General features: G+C 35.0%; 2 protein-coding genes across 2 annotated transcripts; one reads left to right on the top strand and one right to left on the bottom strand.

Moving 5' to 3' along the window:
- Positions 1–1,891: 1,891 nt before the first annotated feature.
- LOC120774499 (pre-rRNA-processing protein esf2-like) lies at positions 1,892–2,813 on the top strand. Its single transcript, XM_040104169.1, has 2 exons — positions 1,892–2,353; positions 2,411–2,813. Exons 1-2 carry the CDS (start codon positions 1,981–1,983, stop codon positions 2,779–2,781), a joined length of 744 nt encoding a protein of 247 aa, XP_039960103.1. The 5' UTR covers positions 1,892–1,980; the 3' UTR covers positions 2,782–2,813.
- Positions 2,814–3,931: 1,118 nt separating this feature from the next.
- Positions 3,932–22,783, bottom strand: LOC120774497 (proton-coupled amino acid transporter-like protein pathetic). The gene is made up of 6 exons (XM_040104168.1): positions 22,532–22,783; positions 8,540–8,922; positions 8,077–8,437; positions 7,049–7,503; positions 6,786–6,961; positions 3,932–4,338 (listed from the first exon to the last, which is right to left on the bottom strand). The coding sequence occupies exons 2-6, from the start codon at positions 8,632–8,634 to the stop codon at positions 4,094–4,096; spliced, it is 1,332 nt and encodes a 443-aa protein (XP_039960102.1). The 5' UTR covers positions 8,635–8,922; positions 22,532–22,783; the 3' UTR covers positions 3,932–4,093.
- Between the last annotated feature and the right edge of the window lie 885 nt (positions 22,784–23,668).

A 23,668-nucleotide genomic window follows, 5' to 3' on the forward strand; every position in this document is an offset into this window, starting at 1 on the left:
TCTATAAAATGCACTAGCAAAGGCGCCGTTAGTGATCCTTGAATTACATACATGAATACATAGATATACATAGGTGTACGCCGGGTATTTTTATGTGGTGGATGTAGATTTTGTGGTTGCTTCCACATAAATAGTGTGCAGCTGCGCTTTGCCGACACGAAAATACGTTACACAAACACTAACTTAGTGCTAGTAAGCCAGCAATTCTACTAAAGCAAGATTACAGCACAATTGGGAAGTGCATGTGCTATAGGATGTTTAGCACTTGACAGCTGCACTTACTGGGTGGATTTAAGAATTAGATGGTATAAGGAATGTCGAGTCAGAAAACCATTTACATATTATTAACACATCTAATTACTTTAGAACTTCAAACTTTTGGAACTTTATACATATTTCTTTCAAAGATCAACTGCTTATTAGCAGTAAAGCTCCTATCAGTATCGCTATGAACTTTTAAGGAAAACATGAATCACTAGAATATATCGCACAAACAATGCAAAACGAAGCAAACATCATACACAACAAATTACTGGAAGAAATAGCGATCTGAATGCGCGAGTTAAAAACTGGATTTTCCAGCACAGATTTAGGATCGCAAAAATGTGGCCATAAGCGAAAAAAACGTAATAAATGTAGATACAAATGAAAAATCTATTTGGTACTACAAAGAAAAATAACAAATTTATTTACAAACTTCACTTTGTTATACACTTGTCGGTTTTTTCTTTGCTTCACCGCTTTTGCATTATAAACGTTTACATTTAGTTTCGTCGCCGTTGGTTCGACGTTGTCGGCACTTACGGCATTTTTTATCAATTCTTAGTTATTGCTTACTTTCTTTCTTTATTTTGCACAATCTCACCGACACGTTCGTTGGTTAATTTTTCGCTTATATTTTATTACATACTTTATGTTTCGTTACCACAATTATTCACATAATATAATTTTTCACTTCGCTGCACTTGCAAGTTGCTAATATCGCGTTTTAGTTTCTTATTGCACTAAGTAAGTGCATAAAATTGGTTAGTTTTCGTTAAATCCGATCAGTAGACACAACTGCATTATGCATTACACACTTGGAAAATTTGAAATTTTTTCAAAAATCGCGTTCTCCGCACACGCGCGCTTTACTCCCGTTCGCACTCATGTCAACAACTCGTTTGTCACTTGGCTTCCATGGAATTTTGCCGTTTACCTTGTTTCGTCATTTTTCGCTGCTTGGTTGCCACTCGTTTAATTGTTGTTTTTTGAAGCCGCAATTTTAACGTCTATTTCAGTAGACTGCCCAGTGTTGTTGTTGTCTTCTCGTGTGCTGTTGTTTACCTACCTGTTCTCTGCTTGCGTTCTCTGACGACAGCAGCAGCAGAACTAGTTTTTGTTGACAGCCCACCAATTCGTTACTTCTCTTTGACATTTGGTTTACTCGCTAGAATTATAGGGTGTTACCAGTAGTGGACGGAAAGCAGGAAACAATTTGTTTATTTAATAAATTACAATAAGGACAACTTTTGCTGTTAATAATATTTCTATAAAAATGCGTGTTTTAAAATTGTTATAGTAACAATAATAAAAGTGACTAAAAATACGTGAATTTACAAATTAACCATTCGTTATGGTTTTTATGGATGGCAGCACTAGTATTTTACATTTTGCAGGATTGCAATGTTGTGGTATATGTCGGACTATAAATCGTCTTATTTTTCTAAGCATATTGTTTGGTTTTCAATTAAATATGACAAATTCAAGTCATAAATAAGAATAAAGAACAAATATTTCTGATTTTTTGATATATATAGTCATACAATTCGGAAGATTTTATGCTTGTACTGAAGTAGTACCTTTTTATTACTTGCATTAGAAACCCCAATTGTCAGCTGTCAAATTTGTTTTGATTCGACGGCGTGCTCCTATTCAATACTGGCAGTACATTATTGAAAATATAAATTTTTTGAATTAAATATTTAAATTATTGTTAAAATGAAGCAAAAGAAACGACAAAGTGGTCTACCACCACCACCTCCCCCAGAGGAGTTGGAGGAAATGTCGCAGGATGATAAAATGCAGGACTCAAGTGGTGAACAATCTGCGCGGTCCGATCTAGAACAGCAAAACACAACATCAGTAACCAGCAATATTGGGGAAAATCTTGAAAAAGCTGGTGCTGACGATGATGATGATGATGAAATGGACCTGGGCAACTTCAATGTAAAAGCGAAAAAGAAACGCAAGAAGGGCATCATTTACATATCGAACATACCCAAACACATGAATGTTACAAGGATGCGTGAAATTCTTGGCGAGTACGCGAAACTTGGACGTGTGTACTTGCAACCAGAGAAATTACCCGGCGGTAAGTTCCATTTATTATGCTTTGAGAAAAATTCTAAAACATAGATATTGTTTGCAGCCAACGACAAAAAGAAGAAGCGAAAACGCTTGGCACGTCACTTCACAGAAGGTTGGGTTGAGTTCGAGTCAAAGCGCGCGGCCAAACAAATTGTTGAACTCTTAAATAATAAACAAATATCTACACGTAAAAAGTCACAATTCTATGATTATATGTGGAGTATGAAATATTTGCCACGCTTCAAATGGGTGCATCTTACGGAGCGTATGAACTATGAGCAAGCTGTGCATAAACAACGCTTACACACCGAGGTGTCACAGGCGCGCAAGGAGACTACATTCTTCCAAAATAATCTTGATAAGAGCGAATACTTGAAAAAGCAAAGTAAAAAAGCGAATAAAGGCAAAAATTCGGCCGCATTAGAAACGTGAAATTCTGATGGTCGCTATTTTATAAAAATCTGTGTAGTGTATTATTGTGTTTTTATGAAGACGGTAAATTAGAACGAAAATTTATTGTAAAATTGACAAAAGCAAAAAGTATTTTCTTAAAGGATATATTATTTAAATATCTAACCACCCCTCTACTGTTACAGATTTGTATAACATAATCTCTCATTGACAAACATTTCGAATCAGAAAGTGTAATTAAAAATCTAAGTTTTTTTATTTTATCCCGTGTTTGAAGTACAAAAAGTAACGAAATTGTGATTGGGATTGACCTATAATGAGGTTTTGTGGAATGCTGTTTGAGAATCGGCACTAAATTGGAGATATATGTATGTTTATTTTTCTTCCGATTGTAAACGCCCATACTCCTTGATGTACAAATTTCTCCCAGTAAATCCGGAAACGTGGGAGAACATATTGTTCACATTCGTCCACTATAGCATATTATATAGTATATGCCATAAAAACTGACCGCTCAGAATTCAGTTCTTGTATGGAAACATTTTTTATTTGACCATTGCCCCAAGCGACTGCACATTTACACATTTTTCGGCCGAACTAGTATAACATATACATAACTATCATACAAAATGAGCGATCAAATCTTGTAGGGAAACCTTTTTATTTGAAAATATTTACTAAAAAAATATTATTTTATTTTAGAGGTTATAGTTCAATTGTATTTTCTTTTTATTTAGCATGTTTCTATAAAATACTTTCTTATCTTATGGAAAGCTTTTAGACTAGTAATACATATGTCTTTACATTTAAAATTATATTTAACACTAAAAACAAATAAAATTCAATATTTATATAAAATAATTTAAGTTTTGAAATCAATTTTTTTAAAACAAAGTAACACAGTGTTTATCTTAGCACAGCTTCACGTTATATAAAAACCATAGAACTACAAATACTTAAATTTAATAAAATTAACATTAATAGATAGGCTAACAGACTATTTGGTGCTACTTAGGCATGGAAATCGTAATGATATCCCTCCATTATGAAAAAATATATGATAAGTGCTGTCGATATTCAAAAGTTACTACAAAACGGTATGCAATACGTAAAAGTACACCTTTTAACTAAGTATTTACATTATAGTTTATTTACATTAGATTGTTTTTTATTTATCGATAATTACTTTTCTCATGGCCATAAATACTTAAAAATGTACTAACACTACACAACACTTGATTACATGTATGCTTAACATAACGGAAATAAATACCACATCAACACATACATACATGGATATCAAATTAATTGCTATTTGCCTGCCACAACATATTTAATCATAAAATTCTTGAATTATCTCAACAATGCTCTGATAAGTGCCGGTGGCAATGCCTAACAAGGCAATCAGCACAATCGCCATGTTCTTCAGGTACACCCAAGTGGTCAGGCCTTTGGGTACGCTAGCGCGCAACACAAAATCGAGTATCACCGGTATCAAGAGCGCCAGTGAAGTGGAGCACAGTGCACCGATTAGCGAAATGAAGAGACCGAGTTTGGGCACAATCACAGCAACACCAACTGCAAAGGAGTGTAAAGATAATTATTTAATAAACAAAATATTATTAATTTCTGTTGCTAAAAGAAAATATTAATAGGTTATGGGTTAATAATATTTTTTGTAATTAAATATGTTAAAAACAGAAATAAAATAGTTGAGGCTAGGTTGGAAAACTTTTGGGGGAAAAATTAACATACATACTTGAAGCTACAATACCCTTCACAAGTAAAAAAGTTTTGCGTACAAAAACTTGATTTTGATCGATCAGTTTGTATGACAGCTATGTATGTATGTATATGCTATAGTGGTTCGTTATGACGGTTTCAACTATTGAGCAGCTTCTTGGGAAGAAAAAATTCCGTTATGTAATATAGCATCGTTTGCTGTCCCTATCGGTCTACTTTTGTAGCGTTCCTATTGAAAAGCCCGTTATGTGTAAAATTCCAGAGCGATATCTCCAAAACTGGGAGACTTTTTCGCTTATATACAGGCAAACGGACAGACGAACTTGTCACGCAGAATTTATATACATATGTATGTATACATTTTATAGCGTATCCAACGTTTCCTTAATATTTATATACCGTGTTCAAGGTTTAAAAAAAAATTGAGGTTAGGTTCGAAAACTTTCGGGGAAAAATAATACAATTTTTTCTATAGCGTTCGAAAGCTATTACTTCATCATAAATATATACTTCTCAGAGAGTTGATATTTTATATTATCCTTGTAGTGTGGCATGGATCATTGGAGCAGGTCATTGTAAAGTTATCTTATACGTAATCTTAAATTTGTCTAGCGTAGAGTTGAACTTGTTTGTTTGCTTGTATTTAAAACGCTATCAGAGACCACTAGCTACACTATAATGACTTTCATTGAAAATTCCACTCTTCATAAACATTCATATTTACGCACTTGTCTAGATAAATATTTATAATCGCTAATTATGTTTACGCCTGGATATTAAAATCGCTAGTCATTCATCGCTACCCATTTTATGATTTGTGAGAAATTTTTTGTATCATAAAAATAATGTTTTATATGGTCCAATAAAACTTTGCTCGAGTGATTTGTCATTTTTGGGATCCCGTAGAGAAATATGTATGTATGTACTTTACAATTTATAACCGCAATTGCCATATTTTATTATTGAATTAAAGCACTATGACAATAAAAGATAAACTTAAATGACAAATACGCAAAAATTCATTGAAAGTTTTGCGGTAGTTTTCCATTATATTGAGACGCTTTGGTATACAGGGTCAGGAACTAAACTTAGATGATGGTAGATGACATACTTATGTATATGAACATTGACATTGACAGGTGATGACTGACTGCTGTCAGGAATATGATTATTGAAGTTTAATCCATCAAACTTTTGTCATTAAGAGCCGTTTTCTCGATATGCGATTAGCGGCTATCTGTCAGTTAAGTTCTGGTTAAAAAAATGTTATTTACTTAACTGACAGATGTCTGCTAACCAGACGTTGAGATTTCTCAGTAATAGTCTTTGAGTTATATTTATTAATAATTTACACTGCCTTAATAAAAATAAGACAAAGAACTGTTCGAAGTAATGAAAATATTACAGTTCAGGCTAGTATTGCTGAAGACCGCAATTTATCGACCCCAAGACATTTTCAAGAATTAGGGCTGTCTCAAACCACAAACTGGTGGACTTTGAGAAAGTACTTAGGCTTCCGTCTTTAAAAAAAATGGTACCCACTCAAGAACTGAAGCCATTGGATCATCGTAAGCGTAGTAAGTTTGCTGATTTTGCCTTGGAACAACTTGAAAACGATAAACAATTTTTTAAGGAATTCATCTTCTCCGATGAGGCTCACTTTCATCTGAGTGTTGCGGTAAAATTGTCGTTACTGGTGTGAAGGAAATCCACAAAAACACCTAAGTGAAGGTTTGGTGTGATTTTTGGTCTGGTGGAATCATCGGTCCATACTTCTTGCGACATTAAGCTAGTGACACCGTTAGTGTCAATGGAGTATAGATCGTTGGTAACCAACTTTTCATGGCCGCAATTGGAAGAAGTTGATCTTGGCAACATCTGGTTCCAACAAGTCGGAGCTACGTGCCACAAAGAACGTGCAATAACCGGATTATTGGGAGAAAAGTCTGGAGACTCGATTATTTCAAGAAATTCTGACAATGAATGGCCGCCAAGAGCTTGTGATTTAACATCATTAGACTACTTCTTGTGTGGTTATTTGAAGTTATTGGTCTTTAGCCATAAACCAGTCTCTCTTCAAGCTTTCGAAGTCAGTATTAAACGTGCTATTCATAATATAAAACTCGATTTAGTGGAAAAAGTAGTCGAAAATTGGGTTCATCGAACTCGCTGGTTACATTCAGAACTTAATTATATCGATTTTACCTCACATTATATAAAAAAAAACATTTTCTAAAAGAAATCATATAAAATTTTTTGTTCCTTAAATGCTCAATACTCACATGTACACATGACCATGATGAACCGCAACACAACTTGTAACGTAATCGGGTAGCTTTGGGCCACACCACACGATTCCTTCATCGGTTTCCAAATGATCTTAATCAGAATAAAGAATTGTATGGGATAACCGAAGAAAACACCCATCGCAGCGACGATTTTGACAACCTGCGACATGCTGCAACAACAAAAAGAAACGAGGAAACGAAATTAATAAAACTTTACACCTCTCCACCACCTCTCCACCACCTCTCTCTCTACTTACACTTCTTCCGCGTTTAAATTCAACGTTATGCTGCCATCAACATCCTCACCCCAACGCATGTAACCAATGAAACCGGTGAATATGAAAAGTGCCGTTATAATGCCCACGGTCACATTTAAAACACCAAAAGTACTCGTAAAGTGTTCGGGATTACGCATTTTATTGCGTAATGGCAGTATGAGCGCAATGCCTTCAAAGGCGAAAAGCGCTGTGCCGAAGAACAATGCTATCTGTGTACCGTTGGTGATGTAGTGACGCTCGCTTATGGCCGGCATGGGACCTTGAAGCGCGATTACCAGTGTGGCTAGAAGACCGAAGAGTAGCGACAAGTTGGCCAACATCGAAACGGGTGAGATGTACTTCAAATTGGTCAGTAACGAAGGCAACATGGCCGGCAGCAATGTGAGAGCCATTGTGGCGGTTTGACTAATTTCGATGCCGTTTTGATGGAGTACCTGTGTGGGTGCGAGTATAGAGAAATTTATTGTTATAATAGAAATAAAATATTTATACTTTGATGTTTTGTTTTGTGTTTAATCTTATGAGGAAAAAGTGACAAGAGCTTCCAGCGAAAGTTTCATGAAAAGAAACTCGAAGAAGCTCATGAGATTTATAAGGTCCTGCCAATATCAAGAGGTCTACAGCATCGGAAAGTAGCCTAATTCATATAGGCAAACAAAACAGATTTACCGGAGATTATTTAGAGAGTTTTTAATGGGTCTAAATGAAGAATATGAACGACTGTGTCTCCTGGTACCTTAAGATTCACTAATAGTTTTTATAAGGCAGACACAATAGTTGAAGACCAAATAGTAACCAATCCCACGACAGTCGGGTCTACATAACCGGAACGAACCCGAACTTTTATCCGGCCAAGGACTGTCAACTCGGCAAAATTCAGCCGCTACAACAACAGCAACAACAAATGGTAACTTAAGATATCCGACCCGACCTCATCTAAAGCCAGTCGAACAATTCCAAGCTCTATCTCTTTCGCTCTACTTAAAAACACTTTCTCACTTACTCACCTGATACAGATTCTCCGTAATGAAAACGAAATATATCGAACAGAAGCCGAATTGTGTTACACACAGAAAGGTCTCCACAATGGTACGCATTAATTTTGACCATTTCCGCACAGGCGGTGGCCCATATTCAAAGACCTTCTCCACTGTATCCGGATAGTCGAAGAAGTCCACACCCGGTGTCTTCTCCACGACTATGATCGAACCGTCAATCAGCAGATGCTCACAGTGCACACAAATAACCGCCAGAATGGGCAACAGCACAGTAGCACCGACCAGCCCGCCATTCTTGAAGGCATCACCCATGGCGAAGAGACCGGCACCAACGCTACCTTTGAAAAGATGTGTCGCAGTCTCCAAGTTACTGCAATAAAATGTTATATGAAGTGGTTAGCGATCTCAAATTATAATATGGATGCTACAGGTTACAAAAGTTTCTCGGTAATGCAATATTGCTTATAAGTACCTTGTGCGGTGAGTCTGCTTGCCACCACTAGACTCCAAATCCGCTGCATTCGCCTTGGCGTTCTTGTCATTTCGCACCTCCAATGTTACGCCCATGTTTCGTTACTGTTATGCAAAACTATTTGCCGATTTACTCTACTTATTTCTTGTATTCTTATCTTATTCCACTTAGAACGCGAATTATTATTATTTTTTCTTGAATATTGCTGCCTTTAAGAATTTATATCTTGTTTCAATTGCGCTGTTGGAATTGTGGAATTCTTGTGCACACGTGTTGATCTTGTTGTTGCGGTCTTTTTGTACACTTTTCTGGAATTTCACTAGTTTACCTTGACACCTTTGACAGCGCTTTGAGTGTGTAACGGTTACAGAGAGTTAAGTCCACTGCAATAAGAAAGGAGAACAGTGTTTGAGTTTAATCGCATTCTTGCTTGATTAATTTTCTAAGAAGTGAGTGTTAATAGTGTAATGATTACTTTGGTATACGAGTACATATAATTGCGGCTGGTGAGTGTTCTCATAAGAATTCTTAATAATATTTAATTAGTTGAGAAACCAGATGTAATACCAAAAATATATGTTATATTTGAAAGGATCAAAGGGCTTAATTTTATAAAGAATATTAAACGAATCTATAAAAAAAATAATATCCAAGCATTCAAATTCGGTCTGAATTCAGAAAGATAACCATTTCGTCTTTAAACTGTCCACCTAGCAACGTTGCTATGATCACTTATTCATCCGGTTCGCTTAATATTCTTAGATAGGTAGATAAAACATATAAATGAGGATTTCACCGTGACCTTAGGTCCATTGTGACCTCTCTTAAGTCATAAAAAGTCACCTAACCCCAGCATATTAATAAGGTCCAATATACTGCTAGATGCTAGTGAGGCCTGTATGGAAATCTTGTTCCCAGGGCCTTTATCTTGCGTCTGCAGACTGCTATGCAGTCAATTTGTTGGTGTTCTGGAGCTTCAGGCTCACTGTCGCAGACCCGGCATGTTATAAAAGTGCTTCTTCAGCTTACAGTGACCAATATAGAAGCGGCAAGTAGTTTGAATTTGTCCCTAAGGAGGTTGATTACATATTCAAACCTGCTGAGGTCATAACCCCCCATTAGCAACTTGGCATGGCGCATGACTTGGAGTTTTTGCCAATACCTGCAGGCAGCTCCTTTATGATATGAGGGCCCCCGGCAATTAAACGTACAGGTCATACCTTGTTATGGATGCTGCGGAGCGGGCGAGCTCATCAGCCAGTTCATTCCAGGCTATAGCTTTGTGAGCGAGCACCCAGATGAGGTGCATTTGGTTACGTTCCGCTAGACTATTCAGCTGTTCTCTACACTCCTGCACCAGTAGCGATTTCATCTCATAGATAGAGATTGCTTTAAGTCCCGCTTGACTGTCACTGGGTTTATCTCTACGCAGCGACTTATGGCAAAGATTTATGCTTTAAAAATTCTCGAAAAACTTCACATAGGTAATGAGAATGTGGTACGTGATCCTGCGACTCCTGCTCCAATTTCCCACAAAATTTTCAAGGCGTCGGTGTACCAGTTGATTGTACTCTCTCTAAGCAGTATCTCGAGAGCGGATTCATTCCATTCAGCCTTGCTGCTAAGGATAACCTTGAACTTCTTGATTTAGTTTACCCTTCTGGTAATACTGTCCCTTGGTAGAAGAGACAATGGTATTATACCACTTAAATCTTTCATTTGCTGGGATGAGATTACCTTACCTCTGCCACACCCTTCTACTGTTATTTGGAGCAGTATGTTTTTGGCTACCTGACCGATTACTAGGTGAAGTGGTGTGAGCTCTAGAATTGTTTAGTGAGCGTCGTTTTTAGCTGGAAGGTTATACTTTGTCAGATACTGACAAGCTTCTGAGCGTATTTAGATATTATAAATGATTCTTCGTGCTATTAGACAATTTTGAGAAAACTTTCTCCGAGATGCTGCAGTAACAGAATGCTGTCATTTTAGTTGACGTTTAGCTTGGTTAATTGGATGAAAAAGAAGCCACTGGACCGCAGGCGGCCGCACTTAGGACAACATTATGCTCATTGTATTCCCGAGGTTTAACTAATTAAGCTTTACCCAGCAATTTTGTGGATTTGATAAATACCCGATTACTTTTCCATCCTGGCTCCGCAATATATCTAATGTTGGATCATTGAAAGCCGTGAAAGATATTATGTTTTAAACGATAGAAGGCTGGGCATTCGCAAGATTTATGTTCCAGCGTATTTTCGTCATTTTCATCACAGAGTACGCGGAATCAGCCGAATCCACTTTACCAATTTTCTGAAAGTGGGATCTTAGGGATAGGAGCCTTGTGATGACTTTTAAAATGTTACTAAGTTTCCTCTTGTCAAAAAGTGGAAGCGTTTTGGTCTGGCCATCATCAACACTACACCTAACTACATTTAGAACCTGCCCTGTGTTGCTAGTGTTCCAAGACCTGAGGTGTTACTCCAAAGTTACTTCCTTCCAGGAACCGTTGAAGGAGCTGAATGGTGTAAAGCAGCCGACGTCTTTGTTATTTGTATAATATTCCCAAAAAATACTTTATAAGCCAATAAGAAGCCCATTTGTGACCACTATCGACATAATTAACATTTTGGAACTAAAAGTGTTAAGAAGGACAAACCTAAGCTGAAGAATCTAGTGAGAGAGTTTTATATAAAATAAGGCCGCAAACATTAGATAAAAGCCTCAAAGTAATGAAAAAGCTTTGAGTCAATGTATCTCCAGTTTAATCTGTTATAGAATAACATAAAGTTATTATAAATCGATAAATTACTCGATTAATTACAAGGCTTTTATTGTAAGAAAAATATCTCAGGCCTGTTAAAAACTCATAACTCATACACTGGGAATCAAAAGTAAGAGCGTAGATCAAATATACAAATTAAATTCCGTCAATGTAGCAAATTCTAAAATCGTTAACTTCATCTCACGAAGTTATATTCTACACACTAGACTAGTGAAAATTATTGCACTAACTATATTCCTTCCGCAAACAGATTGTAAATCAAAAACCGACATTCCAAGGTAGTCATTTAGATAAAATGCACTTGTTGCTATAATTTCCGAACGATCTCAACAACCAGACAAGTTCTACATTACTTACTCTAACGTTACTAGCGATAACACGAAGGTAACGCATTCACTATCTCAACGCTTACTATTTATTTACATACATATATACATACATATGTAGAAGTATGTAAGTATGTGTTTTTTGCATTCACTTTCGCTTTCAATGATTAATTGCACACTAATCAGCATTCATATATTTTAATTAAAATAATTTATTTTGCATTCTACTGTTTTTTTTTCGGAGCGGTGCTCTACTGCTCTTCCTGCCTTTTAGCCATTCATAAATTTCGTTCTTCTTCTTCTCGCTAGATAAAAAATACATTTCGTTATTAAAAAGTTATGAATGACTGAGTGTATAATGCACTTGTTTCTTTTTCTATTCGATTGTGAGCAAATTTATGACCGACAAATTCGTTAAACTTATCGGTTAAGTGCAGTTCGCCTCAGTCAATACTTGTACGTATGTATATATACAGAGTAAACACATACAAACATGCTAATACTACATGGGAAATGTTGGTGTATGAAAATTATGAAATTAATTATTTTAAACGAAGATTCTATGTGACTGTTTTCTAGCAGAAGATTTCAAAATATAATAATATTTCTGGGAGAACAATATATAATAATCGTATGAATGATCAACGAGACGTGACGAGATAAGTCGATTTAGCCATGTTCGTTGTTGTTGTTCTTGTATTAGTTACCTAATCCCCGTTTGGATAGTAAGGATTAGATAAGTTGTCGTCGATGTCATCTAAAGGCGGTAGGGTTAGTGAGGCATGCAAAGAGGTGGCCAGCACGCCGGACATATATTGGATATGTCGGGGTCTATTCTGGATAAGTAGGAATTTAACATGCTACAGTATCCAGTAGGTAGCTGAGCAAGGGTTACTCGTCTCCAATGTGTGGTGGTTTAACTCCAAGTACTGAGAGTGAGTCGGTGAAAGTGTTAATGGCTCTACTGTGAATGTGAAGTGCTTGTCGGAAGTTAGTTGCGTTCCAAGTCTGGTTGGCGTATTTTTTGATGTCAACGACGTAGTTGAGGAACGACCTTTTAATGCTCCTAGGAGGCGGTTCCGCTCCAAGCAGGTGTATGCAGAGATGATTTCTGCAAAAGCAACTGCTTGGAATGAGTTCATTATGATCCTTAACTGGGAGCATAGGGGCTTCACTATGCAGGTGTTTGAAAGGAGACATCAAGCGGCATCCTATCGTAGTTCGGAGTGCAGTGTTTTGACAAGTCTGGAGCTTCCTCGTCTGTGTTTCACTACATCCAGGTGACCATATTCCATCGATAACAGACTACTATAACATATAGTTGAGATACAGATATGAATTTTTTTTTTGGAGCTGCCGATATCAGACAAACCGCATTCATAAAATCAAGTGCTGGTATGAAAAATTTTATATTTAGAAGGGTATTCTAGCTTTGGTGGAACCGAAGTCAATATTTTTGCTTGTTTGTTTATAAAAATTTGAAGATTTTTCAAAAAAAAAAAAAAATTATAATAAAAAGTTATTTTGTCCGTTCGTTCCCCTCACTAAAAATACATTTTAATTGCGGTTTTACAATATTCCACTTCATTATAATATTATTCCGTTAATGCTTGTATATGTATAAATTAAAAAATATATACTCGAGACTTTGTCCGTATTTTAAAAACAATCTTTTGCAAATAAGAAGGCATATAACAGTCGAACAAAAAGATTATTAATGATTATTTTTTCACCTGAAAGTGCTTGAATTGCTTTTTTGTAAGTGGCAAAATACTTTGTTCTGTACCTCACAAGTTAAAATGCATAATTAGAGAGTCATAAAATAATGTTATTTATATGAAACAATACAAGCGTTTCTAGAATATAAAAATGTATTTCTTAGAAAAGCTTTGAATATGCAAATGTACATAAGTGGACCGAAGCAAGACAAAGCATATCGTGTGCATTTTAAAGCAAAGAAATTCGGTGCGAAATCATAGAAGCCAAGAGACTTTGAAATACGATTTTGCATGCCAGAAAATCTCTTTGAACAAAGAAAACTCGCGTTTGAATTAAATTGTGGCTGGTGATGAAAAATTGATCCATTACGACTAATCTAAATGTATTATGAGCTTCTAAAACCGTGTGAAACCATTAATGAGGAATGCTACCGACAATAATTGTAGCGAGCGTTTGCCGAAAAAAGCTTGGGGTTTGTGACTATACTTATACTTTTCTTCCTCACTACAATCGTGAGTCGGTCAGGGTCGAGCACACGTAAATAACTTCGCCAGTTGTCTCTATCCTTTACGAGGTCACGCCAGTGTTACATCCCATGTGCAGACAGGTCGCTATGCACTTGATTCTTCTTTTGAATGCGTGAACGCCTTTGCTTCCGTTGTCCGTTGTCTCAAATCAAAGGAGTTTTTCGCTGCAGCATCATCTTGCATGCGAACGACATGGCCTCGTTGAATTTTATGCTCACCCATCTTCTTCGACATTCATCGATCAAGCGAACGGCTTCAAAGATTTTGCAAATGCTCCAAATGCTGTCCCATCTCGGGTCATCATTGTTTCTGCGCCGTATAATAGTTCGGCAATAATGAAGGACTTATAGAGTGGAATTTTTGTTCCTGAAGAGAGGGATCTGTTTTTCAATTGCAAAAGTTATTTTGCACTTGTTCTCCAGGTTTAGAATATTGGGCGAATTTAAGCTGACTAGGGGCGAAACAATTTGCTTTTCATTATGACAATGCTCGGTCCCATGTTGAAAGACCGCCTATCCCGACTACAAGCCTGTTTACTCGTACATTTATCAAATTTACAGCTACATACATATATCTAACCGATTACATGAATATTATTTATTCTTACTCTTTGTTATAATATTACTTGTGACTAGTAAAGTTTTATAATACTATATTTGACTTTGATTGTTTATCAACAAAGGAACCACACGACGGTTTAATTGGTTTGTTGCCTGATTTATGGTCATATGTATCTATATGACTGTACGAGGTGTGTTCAAAAAGTATCGCGAATTTCGTGTTTTTTCAAAAATTATTTATTTATTCATGAATATCTATTTTGTCCCCTTCAAAGTAATCCCCATGAGATATTATACACTTGTGCCAACGGTTTTTCCAATCTTCGAAGCACTTCAAAAAATCATTTTTTTTATCTTCTTCAGCTCCTCCTTCGATGCCGTCTTTATCTCGTCAAGAGAAGCGTAACGTCGTCCTTTCATGGGCCTCTTCAGTTTAGGGAACAAGAAAAAGTCACAGGGGGCCAGATCTGAGGAATACGGTGGCTGCGGCATCATTAGTGTGTTGTTTTTGGCCAAAAAGTCACGCACAAGCAACGATGTGTGAGCAGGGGCGTTATCGTGGCGCAAAAGCCAATTTTTGTTCTTCCACAAATCCGGGCGTTTCTGGCGGATTGCTTCGCGCAAATTGCGCATAACTTGCAGGTAATATTCCTTATTGACCGTTCTTTCCTGTGGCAAGAACTCATGATGCACCACGCCCCTGCAATCGAAGAAAACTGTCAGCAAAACTTTCACATTCGACCGAACGGGCGTCCGGCACGCTCTTCGTCGTTCACATCTTCTCGGCCTTCTGAGAACATTTTGTACCACCGATAAACGTTGCTTCGGTCCAAGGTAGCTTCTCCGAATGCCACAGCTCTTAAGAACTCAGGTAGTGCAGAAGGTGCTTAACAATTAGATTAAGTAATTAAAGTCGCAATAAACCTACCTCGTTTCCAACGAAGTACGTGTATGCGTTATTCATAAAACTTTATGTTCATTAGAGATTAACAGAATTGTTAAAAAATAATGTGAATGCGATTATCGAAATGCTTTGACAAAACGTGATGCAAATAAAAATGTTCTGTGTTTGAATAACCATTATATTGAGGTTAATTTTCAAGTTGTCCAATCCACTAGCAATGAAACAATATTTAAATTCCACATAAATATTTTCATGCGATTTCGTTTGCTAATAGAACGTAGACTGTAAGGTTAAAAATACTGTCAGTTGTCAACTGTCAACGTTGTATGTAAGTTGTCAAGCATTTCTTTCTTGGCTGTGCCGCTTTGGCGAGGCTAAAGTTCTAACAGGAAAGGTTTATCATATGATATGATAGGCTATACGTTTTCTTGTTCAGACTCTCTCATTCCTTCTGCGACCCCAGAAACTAACGCGGTTAGAGAATTGATCATCTTGGCAGCTTTATAATGAACTGATATTGTAGACAACATTGTCCTTCGCGATGACCAAAATGTTTCAGAAGCCCGGAGAATCTCGCATGGAGCATATTGGTTCATATAAGAAAATTAAATTCTTTTTCTGGAGCATTTGGACAACGAAAAGGACAATGTTGTTATTATAAAAGTATGATCTATCAGTAATCAACCACAAAATCTAAAATTAAATAAGTATTTTGTTAAGATTGTATATATGTATATTTTTTTTAATCACTTTGGACATCTTAATTAACCATTAACCAGATAGAGCTCTGAAACATTTTCACAATAATTCCTGAGTGCTGATATAAAAAACTAATTAAAATTCTATTCAATATAAATTAGTTAAAATTAGTAAACAAATCACTTCAAATAATTTGATATATAAATCAAGAGTTTATCGGCCACTTAATTGCCTAAACAAGCAAATTATCTTTAATTAACATTGTCGAAAAACACCCTTAAGTGTCCAACCGCTTGAAAATAAGTCTCACATGACACACACACTTCATACGAATACTTATTGACGTTACTGTTATAAGCTGCAGCAGTTTCGTGTGTTTTTATAGACCGCAACCAATTACTGTCAAAATTTTCACAGTAAATCAAAGTTTTCCGCAAATTGAACAAAATTAGTATATGGTGGGTAATTACGTGAGAATAACGTCAGAAGTTCGTATCTCTAAAAGTACTGCAAAATAAAAAAAAAATTAAAAAAAAAACAAAAAAATGCAAAATCACTCACTAAAATCACAATCCGACTGTTAATATCGCTGACAGCTACATTTGTACGTGTAAATCTATTATTTATGTTTATTGGAGTTTTCAGCTGACATTTGTTTATTAAGAATATTTACTTTTATAATTTATATATATTACGCCTACTTTGATTTCAATTATTATCAAATATCAACGCTAATTGGAAACATACATTTTGCACTTTATTTAAAGTGTTAAATATACGGTGTTGAGATTCGCCCAAGTGCCTGCACTTGTTGTTGGTATGCTACATTTTGGGAACCGTGAGTGAAAGTCGATAACAAGAAATTGTTTTGGAGGGTCTGCAAATGCTCTCTTGAGATTTAACCAAGTAGAAAAACAATTTTTTTTAATTTTTTTTACTTAAAGGGTGATCCATTTCGACTGGTTTTTAGAAGAAATGGTAGCTCTTGAATATCTTCAGGTTGGTTTTCGTCGAAAACGCTGAAATTTTGCTTGTTTACATACCCATTGAAACTAGAAATGAGCCTTATTGCTGAACAAAATTTGTCGCGAAAACGTCGGATCTTCTTGGAACTTTTCAAGAGTCCATAGAGCGAAGTAATGTTGCTTGGTAAGATCCAGTGGCTTCAGTTCTTGCACAAGCTGTAGTTTTCATTTTAAGATCTCGACGCAAACCGCGCCAAGTCTGTCCGAATTGCTGAGAACGGTGTCAAATCGACTCTCAACGGTCTTCGTGTACACTCTCAGCTAAGGCTGCTATATTTCTTTCACTACGTGCTGAACGTGGTCTATTCGGTCGAATGTTATTATATAATAAAGAATGCTGGGTATTAAGATGAGTGATGGTAATGCGAATAGTACGCTCAGTCAGCCGATTATGTTGACCATAAGTTGAGAGAAGCGCGCGAAACACATTCTTTATAGAACTGGAATTTTCGTAATAAAGTTGGATGAATGGTAAACGTTGCTCAACAATACTGAAGAGAAATAACCTGAAAGCTTGACACGGCTCACGCGTGATCTGTCGAAAAAGGCTAGTGGAAAAAGTATCTCTACTTGGATCACCTATTATATTTACCATATAAAACCAAAATCCGATCTCTTTAAAGGGGCCGGTAAGCAGTGCCAAGGTTAATAATCTTATGATCTTATCCGATACCAAAGGAAAAAAAATACTTATTCGATAAGATTTGTACGAATTTGAAGTGGTTTCGGAAATCAGCGACATAATCAAGTGCACGCCTGTCATATATTATCACAAATTGGTCGGTTCATAAACAACCAGCGGGAAATATGGTAATACGTGACGTATTTAACTAAACGTTAACACTTTGGTACCAAACAAACTAATTACAGTGTTGCTAACGCTAAGGTAGTACAAAAACAAAAATGTTTAATGAACCATAATTGAAAGTGATCGTAGATACCAACGATCGTTATTGATTTATGAATTATATGCCACAATCCTTATGAGAGAGAGAGTGAGAGGAAGTTGTTGTCAACTACTCAACTATGGTTATATTGATGTAATGATCAAAAGAGTTCTGCAACAAGAACCGCTAAAATCAACACAGAAAATTTTCCAGTCAAAAAACAATAAACATCAAGCAAATCACATAAAAAATAAATAAATAAAACGATACAGGAAAATTGCTTAACTTAAGCAACATATTTTTACTTTTTTTAGAGAAATTCACTAATAAATTTCACACATTTATGATATAATACATAATTGTATGTATATACATATGTACATATGCCCATTGACAGCTGCTTTGAGAGTCCGCAAAATTTTTGTCTAGAAGAAGTAAATACAAATTAAATTGACATACATATATACTATTGTATATACTCTTAGGGTGTCCGCAGAGTGGACACTCCAAGCCGAGGCGTGCGTAAATGCTCGTGTTGCGTAAATGGGATCACCCTTAGACAGTATTTTAGCGACAACTTTCTTTGTTTTGATAAGATTATATATACATATATTTTTATGTTTGCGAAAAATGTGATAGCATCTTGAATATATGTATAACAAAATCAATGTCAAGATATTATTTGTTGAGTCTGGATTCCAAAACAAAAAAATATACATATAGTTTTTATATACATACATATAATAAGGAATGTGAGTTTGTATGCATAATATCATGGACTCCAAGACGATTACTTTTAAAATTCGTGCAAATACTTATTAAATATAAAATGTATTAATTTTTATTTTTTTCGAAGATCCAACTTTGAAACTTTGTAGCTTCTATTATATAAGATTGCATGAAAAATGTTATAAACCATTGAAATGTGAGAAAAATATACATAGATGATGTTAATATTTTTACTTTTAAACTTACATATTGGAACTAATATTAATTTGGAAAGGAAGCTGAATTTCGAAAATTCGAAGAAAAATATTTCGATCATGGAGGTTAACTTCGAAAAATGAAAAAGTTGGAACTAATATTAATTTGGCCAGGAAGCTCAATTTCGAAATTCGAAGAAAAATATTTCGATTATTGGGGCTAACTTCGAAAACCAAAAAAGTTAGATAAAATAATTTTTTTTTAATATTATTTTGGCCAGAAAGCTCAATTTCGAAAATTCGAAGAAAAATATTTCGATAATGGAGGCTAACTTCGAAAACAAAAAAAGTTAAAACTAATAGCAATTTGGCCAGACATCTCAATTTCGAAAATTCGAAGAAAAATATTTCGATTATTGGGGCTTACTTCGAAAATCAAAAAAGTTAGAACTAATATTAATTTGGCCAGAAAAAGCTCAATTTCGAAATTCGAAGAAAAATATTTCGATTAAGGAGGCTAACTTCGAAAAACGAAAAGGTTTAAACTATTATTAATCTGGCCAAGAAGCTCAGTTTCGAAAATTCAAAGAAAAAATTTTCGATTAAGGAGGCTAGCTTCGAAAAACGAAAAAGTTAGAACTAATACTAATTTGGCCAGAAAGCTCAATTTCGAAATTCGAAGAAAAATATTTCGATTAAGGTGGCTAACTTCGAAAAACGAAAAAGTTGGAACTAATATTAATTTGGCCAGAAAGCTCAATTTCGAAAATTCGAAGAAAAATATTTCGATAATGGAGGCCAACTTCGAAAAACTATTTTCTCTGAAGAGTGTTAAACAGTGTTATGGATGTCTTCATTTTATAATCTTAGCCAGTTCTCAAGATATAAGTTGAAAAATTATTAATGAAAAACTAAACTGAGTATTTTGAAACAAAGTAGAGAACTTTGTATGTATGTGAACTGAAAAGTTTTCTATAATTATTTAATTAAGCATTATTTGAAATGAAGTTTCCACTGTTGAAAAAGCATAAAAGATTATACTACCAAAAGTGATTGAAGCTTTAGGCATTCAAAACTATCTGGAATTACCAAAATTTTAAAATCCATTGTTAAATCGATGAAAATTTCCTAAAAATCCTTAAAAAAATATTATGGGTTTGAAAAAATCGATTTTTTTAATTGTCTTATTAAATTCTATAACACCTCTAGAATATTGTCCTAAATTTTCAAGCTGATCCGAGTAATAGTTTCGGTGATGCAGCCTTGAGAACTTGTGCGCTCGAAACTATGTTTTTGAAGTGTGAATACCGCAAAATAACTATCGGGTCTGGTAATTGCAAAGTAAAATAAAAAAGATTTGTGGTGATACTCTATTAAAGTAGATCATGTCATGAATAGCACGTTCAATATTGACTTCTAAAGCTTGAAGAGAGTCTGGTTTATTGCTAAAGCCCCAGATTACGAATTAATACAAACACAGTCATGAACTTAAAAAAAAAACCCACAAGCAGTAGTCTAATGGTGTTAAATCACAAAATCTTGGAGACCTTTCAAAGTCATAATTTCTTGAAATAAACGGGTCTCCAAAGTTTTCTCGCAATAATTCGGTTGTCACACGTGCTGTGCAGCAGGTAACCCCGTTTTCTTGGAACCAAATGTTGTCGAGATCAATTTCTTCCAATTATACTATATAAAGTTGGTTATCAACGATCTACATATATCACACTCCATACGGTGTCGCTTCATTTAGAAAGAAGTCAATGATTTCACCAGTTAACACATCAAACTGTGAATTTAGGTGAATGTAATGGTTGTTCATAATTAATTTGTGGATTTTCTTTGCACCAGAATGTACAGTTTTATTTATATATCGCACCATTCATATGAAAGTGAGCCTCATCGGAGAAGACGATTTTCTTAAAAAAAATCGTTATTGTTTTCAAGTTGTTCCAAGGCAAAATCAGTAAACACACAACGTTGTCGGTGATCCGCTGGCTTTAGTTCCTGAGTAAGAGCAATTTTATACGCATGCAAGCCCAAATCCTTGCTTAAAATCTGCCAGATTGTAGTTTGAGACACGGTTGTGGCCCGGTTATGGTTTGAGTCTTGAGTAGGTCTTGGAATCGACAAATTGCGATCTTCAGCAACACTTGCCTAAACGGCAGCAGTATTTTCATTACTTCAAGCGGTTCTTTGTATTATTGGCACTTGAACACTATGTCAAGAAAATATACTTTCCAAATTTTCAACCATTCGACAAATAGCGAGCATAGCTCTCCATTGACAGCAACACACAGCACAGGTGGACGATTATTATGACCGTAAATGGCGAAAGCGCAGGAAAAGTTGCATTTGGATAACGATTATTTCGATAAAAAAAATTTATAATTTGTAAATGTTGTTTTTCCGTAAAGCTTTCCATGAAGAAATTGCAAACAATGCTAAGTACAGTGAAAAAAAATTACAGTTCATGACAATTTTTAATATGTATAATATATTAAAAATGGCCATTGCGACACCTAGAAATCATAGTATTCCTATTGAAAAATCCGGTATAATTCACTTTCTGCTTTAAGCCAGAAAATAAAAATTATAATTAATTCTCAACAAAAAATCTTTTTCTCGCAATTTCCAACCACCGATTATACGAGTATTTCTAAGATTTGATAAAATCTATCAGATAATATTTTAAATATCTTAGCACTTTTATTTTAATAGCTGTATATATAATACAATATCAATAATAATAATTAAATATTTTGCGTTTTATTTACAATTTCCGGATACTTTTATGTCACCATATATTTAAACCTAAAGAACAATAATGACTCAGCGGTTTTTTAGATGGAGCTCTATAAAATTTATTGGTTTTGCATAACGATACTTAACTAATTAGTCCATATTAATACTGTTTTTGCATACCGATACTTTATATTAAAAAATAAAATATGGGTTTAATTAATTAATTATTGCATATTGCATAATAGAACAACTGCAGTAAATGCTATATATCGTCACTTAAAATGCAAAATAACGTAAAAATCACCTTTCATAAGTTTATAGGCGAAGGAAGTGCAATATAATAGAAGACTAATCATATTGGAACAATTTTGAGTTTTGGTTATAAAATGGTTATATATATTATATACATATACATATGTATATATGTATGTATGTCACTTAAATCACTTAAAATGCAAATTTACTTAAAACCACTTTTGATAAGCTTACAGGCGTTGGAAACACGATATAATAGAAAATCACTCATATTGAAACAATTTTGGGCATAGGTTATAAAATGGTTATAAACTGGTTACACATTGGTTATAACTGTAAGCGGAGGCTTGAAAATTTTTCTGATCGTGAGCAATAAAAAACTCATTTTTTTTAAGATACGTTGTTTTGCATTTTAGGTGGCGATACACACATATTTCTCCTAACTGTTTACATTAAATAAGAATTGGTCATGAACAAGCTGCAATCAACAGTAGCCTTGAAAGTATTAAAAACAACAGAAAATAACTATATTTACAACGAGTTTTACACAAAATTATTTGCTTTGTCTAAAATGCAACTTGGGTTTCATACTAAAAACAACAACAACAACAACAAACATCAATATTATTATTCAGCTGTTTACCTGCTTCAGTTGCTTTTGCACAGCTGCTGCGTTTAATTAATTGAGCAAATAATTCCACCAGATTCGGCAATTAGCATAACAGACACGCTCTATACACACATACGCAATTGTTGTGACAAGTTCAATAAACGCGTTAAATTTGGCAATTGATTGGCAAACAAATGCACCGAAAATAGACACGACAAATAAGAAGTCCGGCTATTAAACGTTTTTGTTGTATTTGTATTTGAATTGTGGCTTACAAAATTATTTTTAATTGATTTTCGTATATTTTTGATAACTTGTGTTATTTTTAATTGCACCTTTTAATTAATTTAATTACTTTTAATTAATTTAATTACTTTTAATTAATTCAATTACTTTTAATTAATTTATTTACTTTTAATTAACTTAATTACTTTTAATTAATTTAATTACTTTTAATTAACTTATTCTTTTGTCACTTGAAATTTTTTTTCTTGTGAACAGTTGTTGTTTCAATTCACAGTTGTGCGTTAATTTTCGCAAAATTTCCAAGTTGTTCGCGCCTCTAAGCACCAGTCGAAACTGAACCGCACCAGAGCTGTGTGCGCTCATATTTATTGTACATACATACAACCTTACAAGCGTACATACGGCTGTGTGCATTTAGTGAAAAGCGTCGCATGCGTTCCAAAGTGACTCAAAGGCGACTGCGCCGCGGCGACGCGATTGGCAAATAACTCAAAACAAACTCAATTCCAAAGAACAATAATGAAAAGCAATAAAAGCAATAATAATTATTATAAAAAGTGTCTCAATGCGCGCTGATAACGCGCAGATTACTAACTGATAGCCATGGTATACTAATGGCAGGTGGGAGGGGAGGTACATACGTACATGGCCGCATGTGTGTGTCTGCTCGTGCGTAGGTGTTGGCGGCGCGCCAATAAGCCATCCATCTGCAGAAGATGTGCAAACTGCAAAACTATTTTTTTCTTCTGCAAAAATTAAGTAATATAATTGAGTCTGTCTGTATGTACATATATATGTGTGGATGTGTGTGTTTATTTACATTCCTGCCTTTGATTTATGCAAAGTGCTGTGTGCCTCAGCCGGTGCGTGTGTGAGTATGTTTGTTCTGCATGTGCGAAAGCAGGCGATCGTGACCGATATACA

Source organism: Bactrocera tryoni, chromosome 4, assembly GCF_016617805.1.
Source record: "Bactrocera tryoni isolate S06 chromosome 4, CSIRO_BtryS06_freeze2, whole genome shotgun sequence".
NCBI lineage: Eukaryota > Metazoa > Arthropoda > Insecta > Diptera > Tephritidae > Bactrocera > Bactrocera tryoni.

Coding starts and splice junctions, on each gene's coding strand:
- LOC120774497 (XM_040104168.1), bottom strand. CDS start 8,634: ATGGGCGTAACATTGGAGGTGCGAAATGACAAGAACGCCAAGGCGAAT. Junction 8,438..8,539: donor AAGCAGACTCACCGCACAAG/GTACTTATAAGC, acceptor ATTTTATTGCAG/TAACTTGGAGACTGCGACAC. Junction 4,339..6,785: donor CATCATGGTCATGTGTACAT/GTGAGTATTGAG, acceptor ACTCCTTTGCAG/TTGGTGTTGCTGTGATTGTG.
- LOC120774499 (XM_040104169.1), top strand. CDS start 1,981: ATGAAGCAAAAGAAACGACAAAGTGGTCTACCACCACCACCTCCCCCA. Junction 2,354..2,410: donor ACCAGAGAAATTACCCGGCG/GTAAGTTCCATT, acceptor TATTGTTTGCAG/CCAACGACAAAAAGAAGAAG.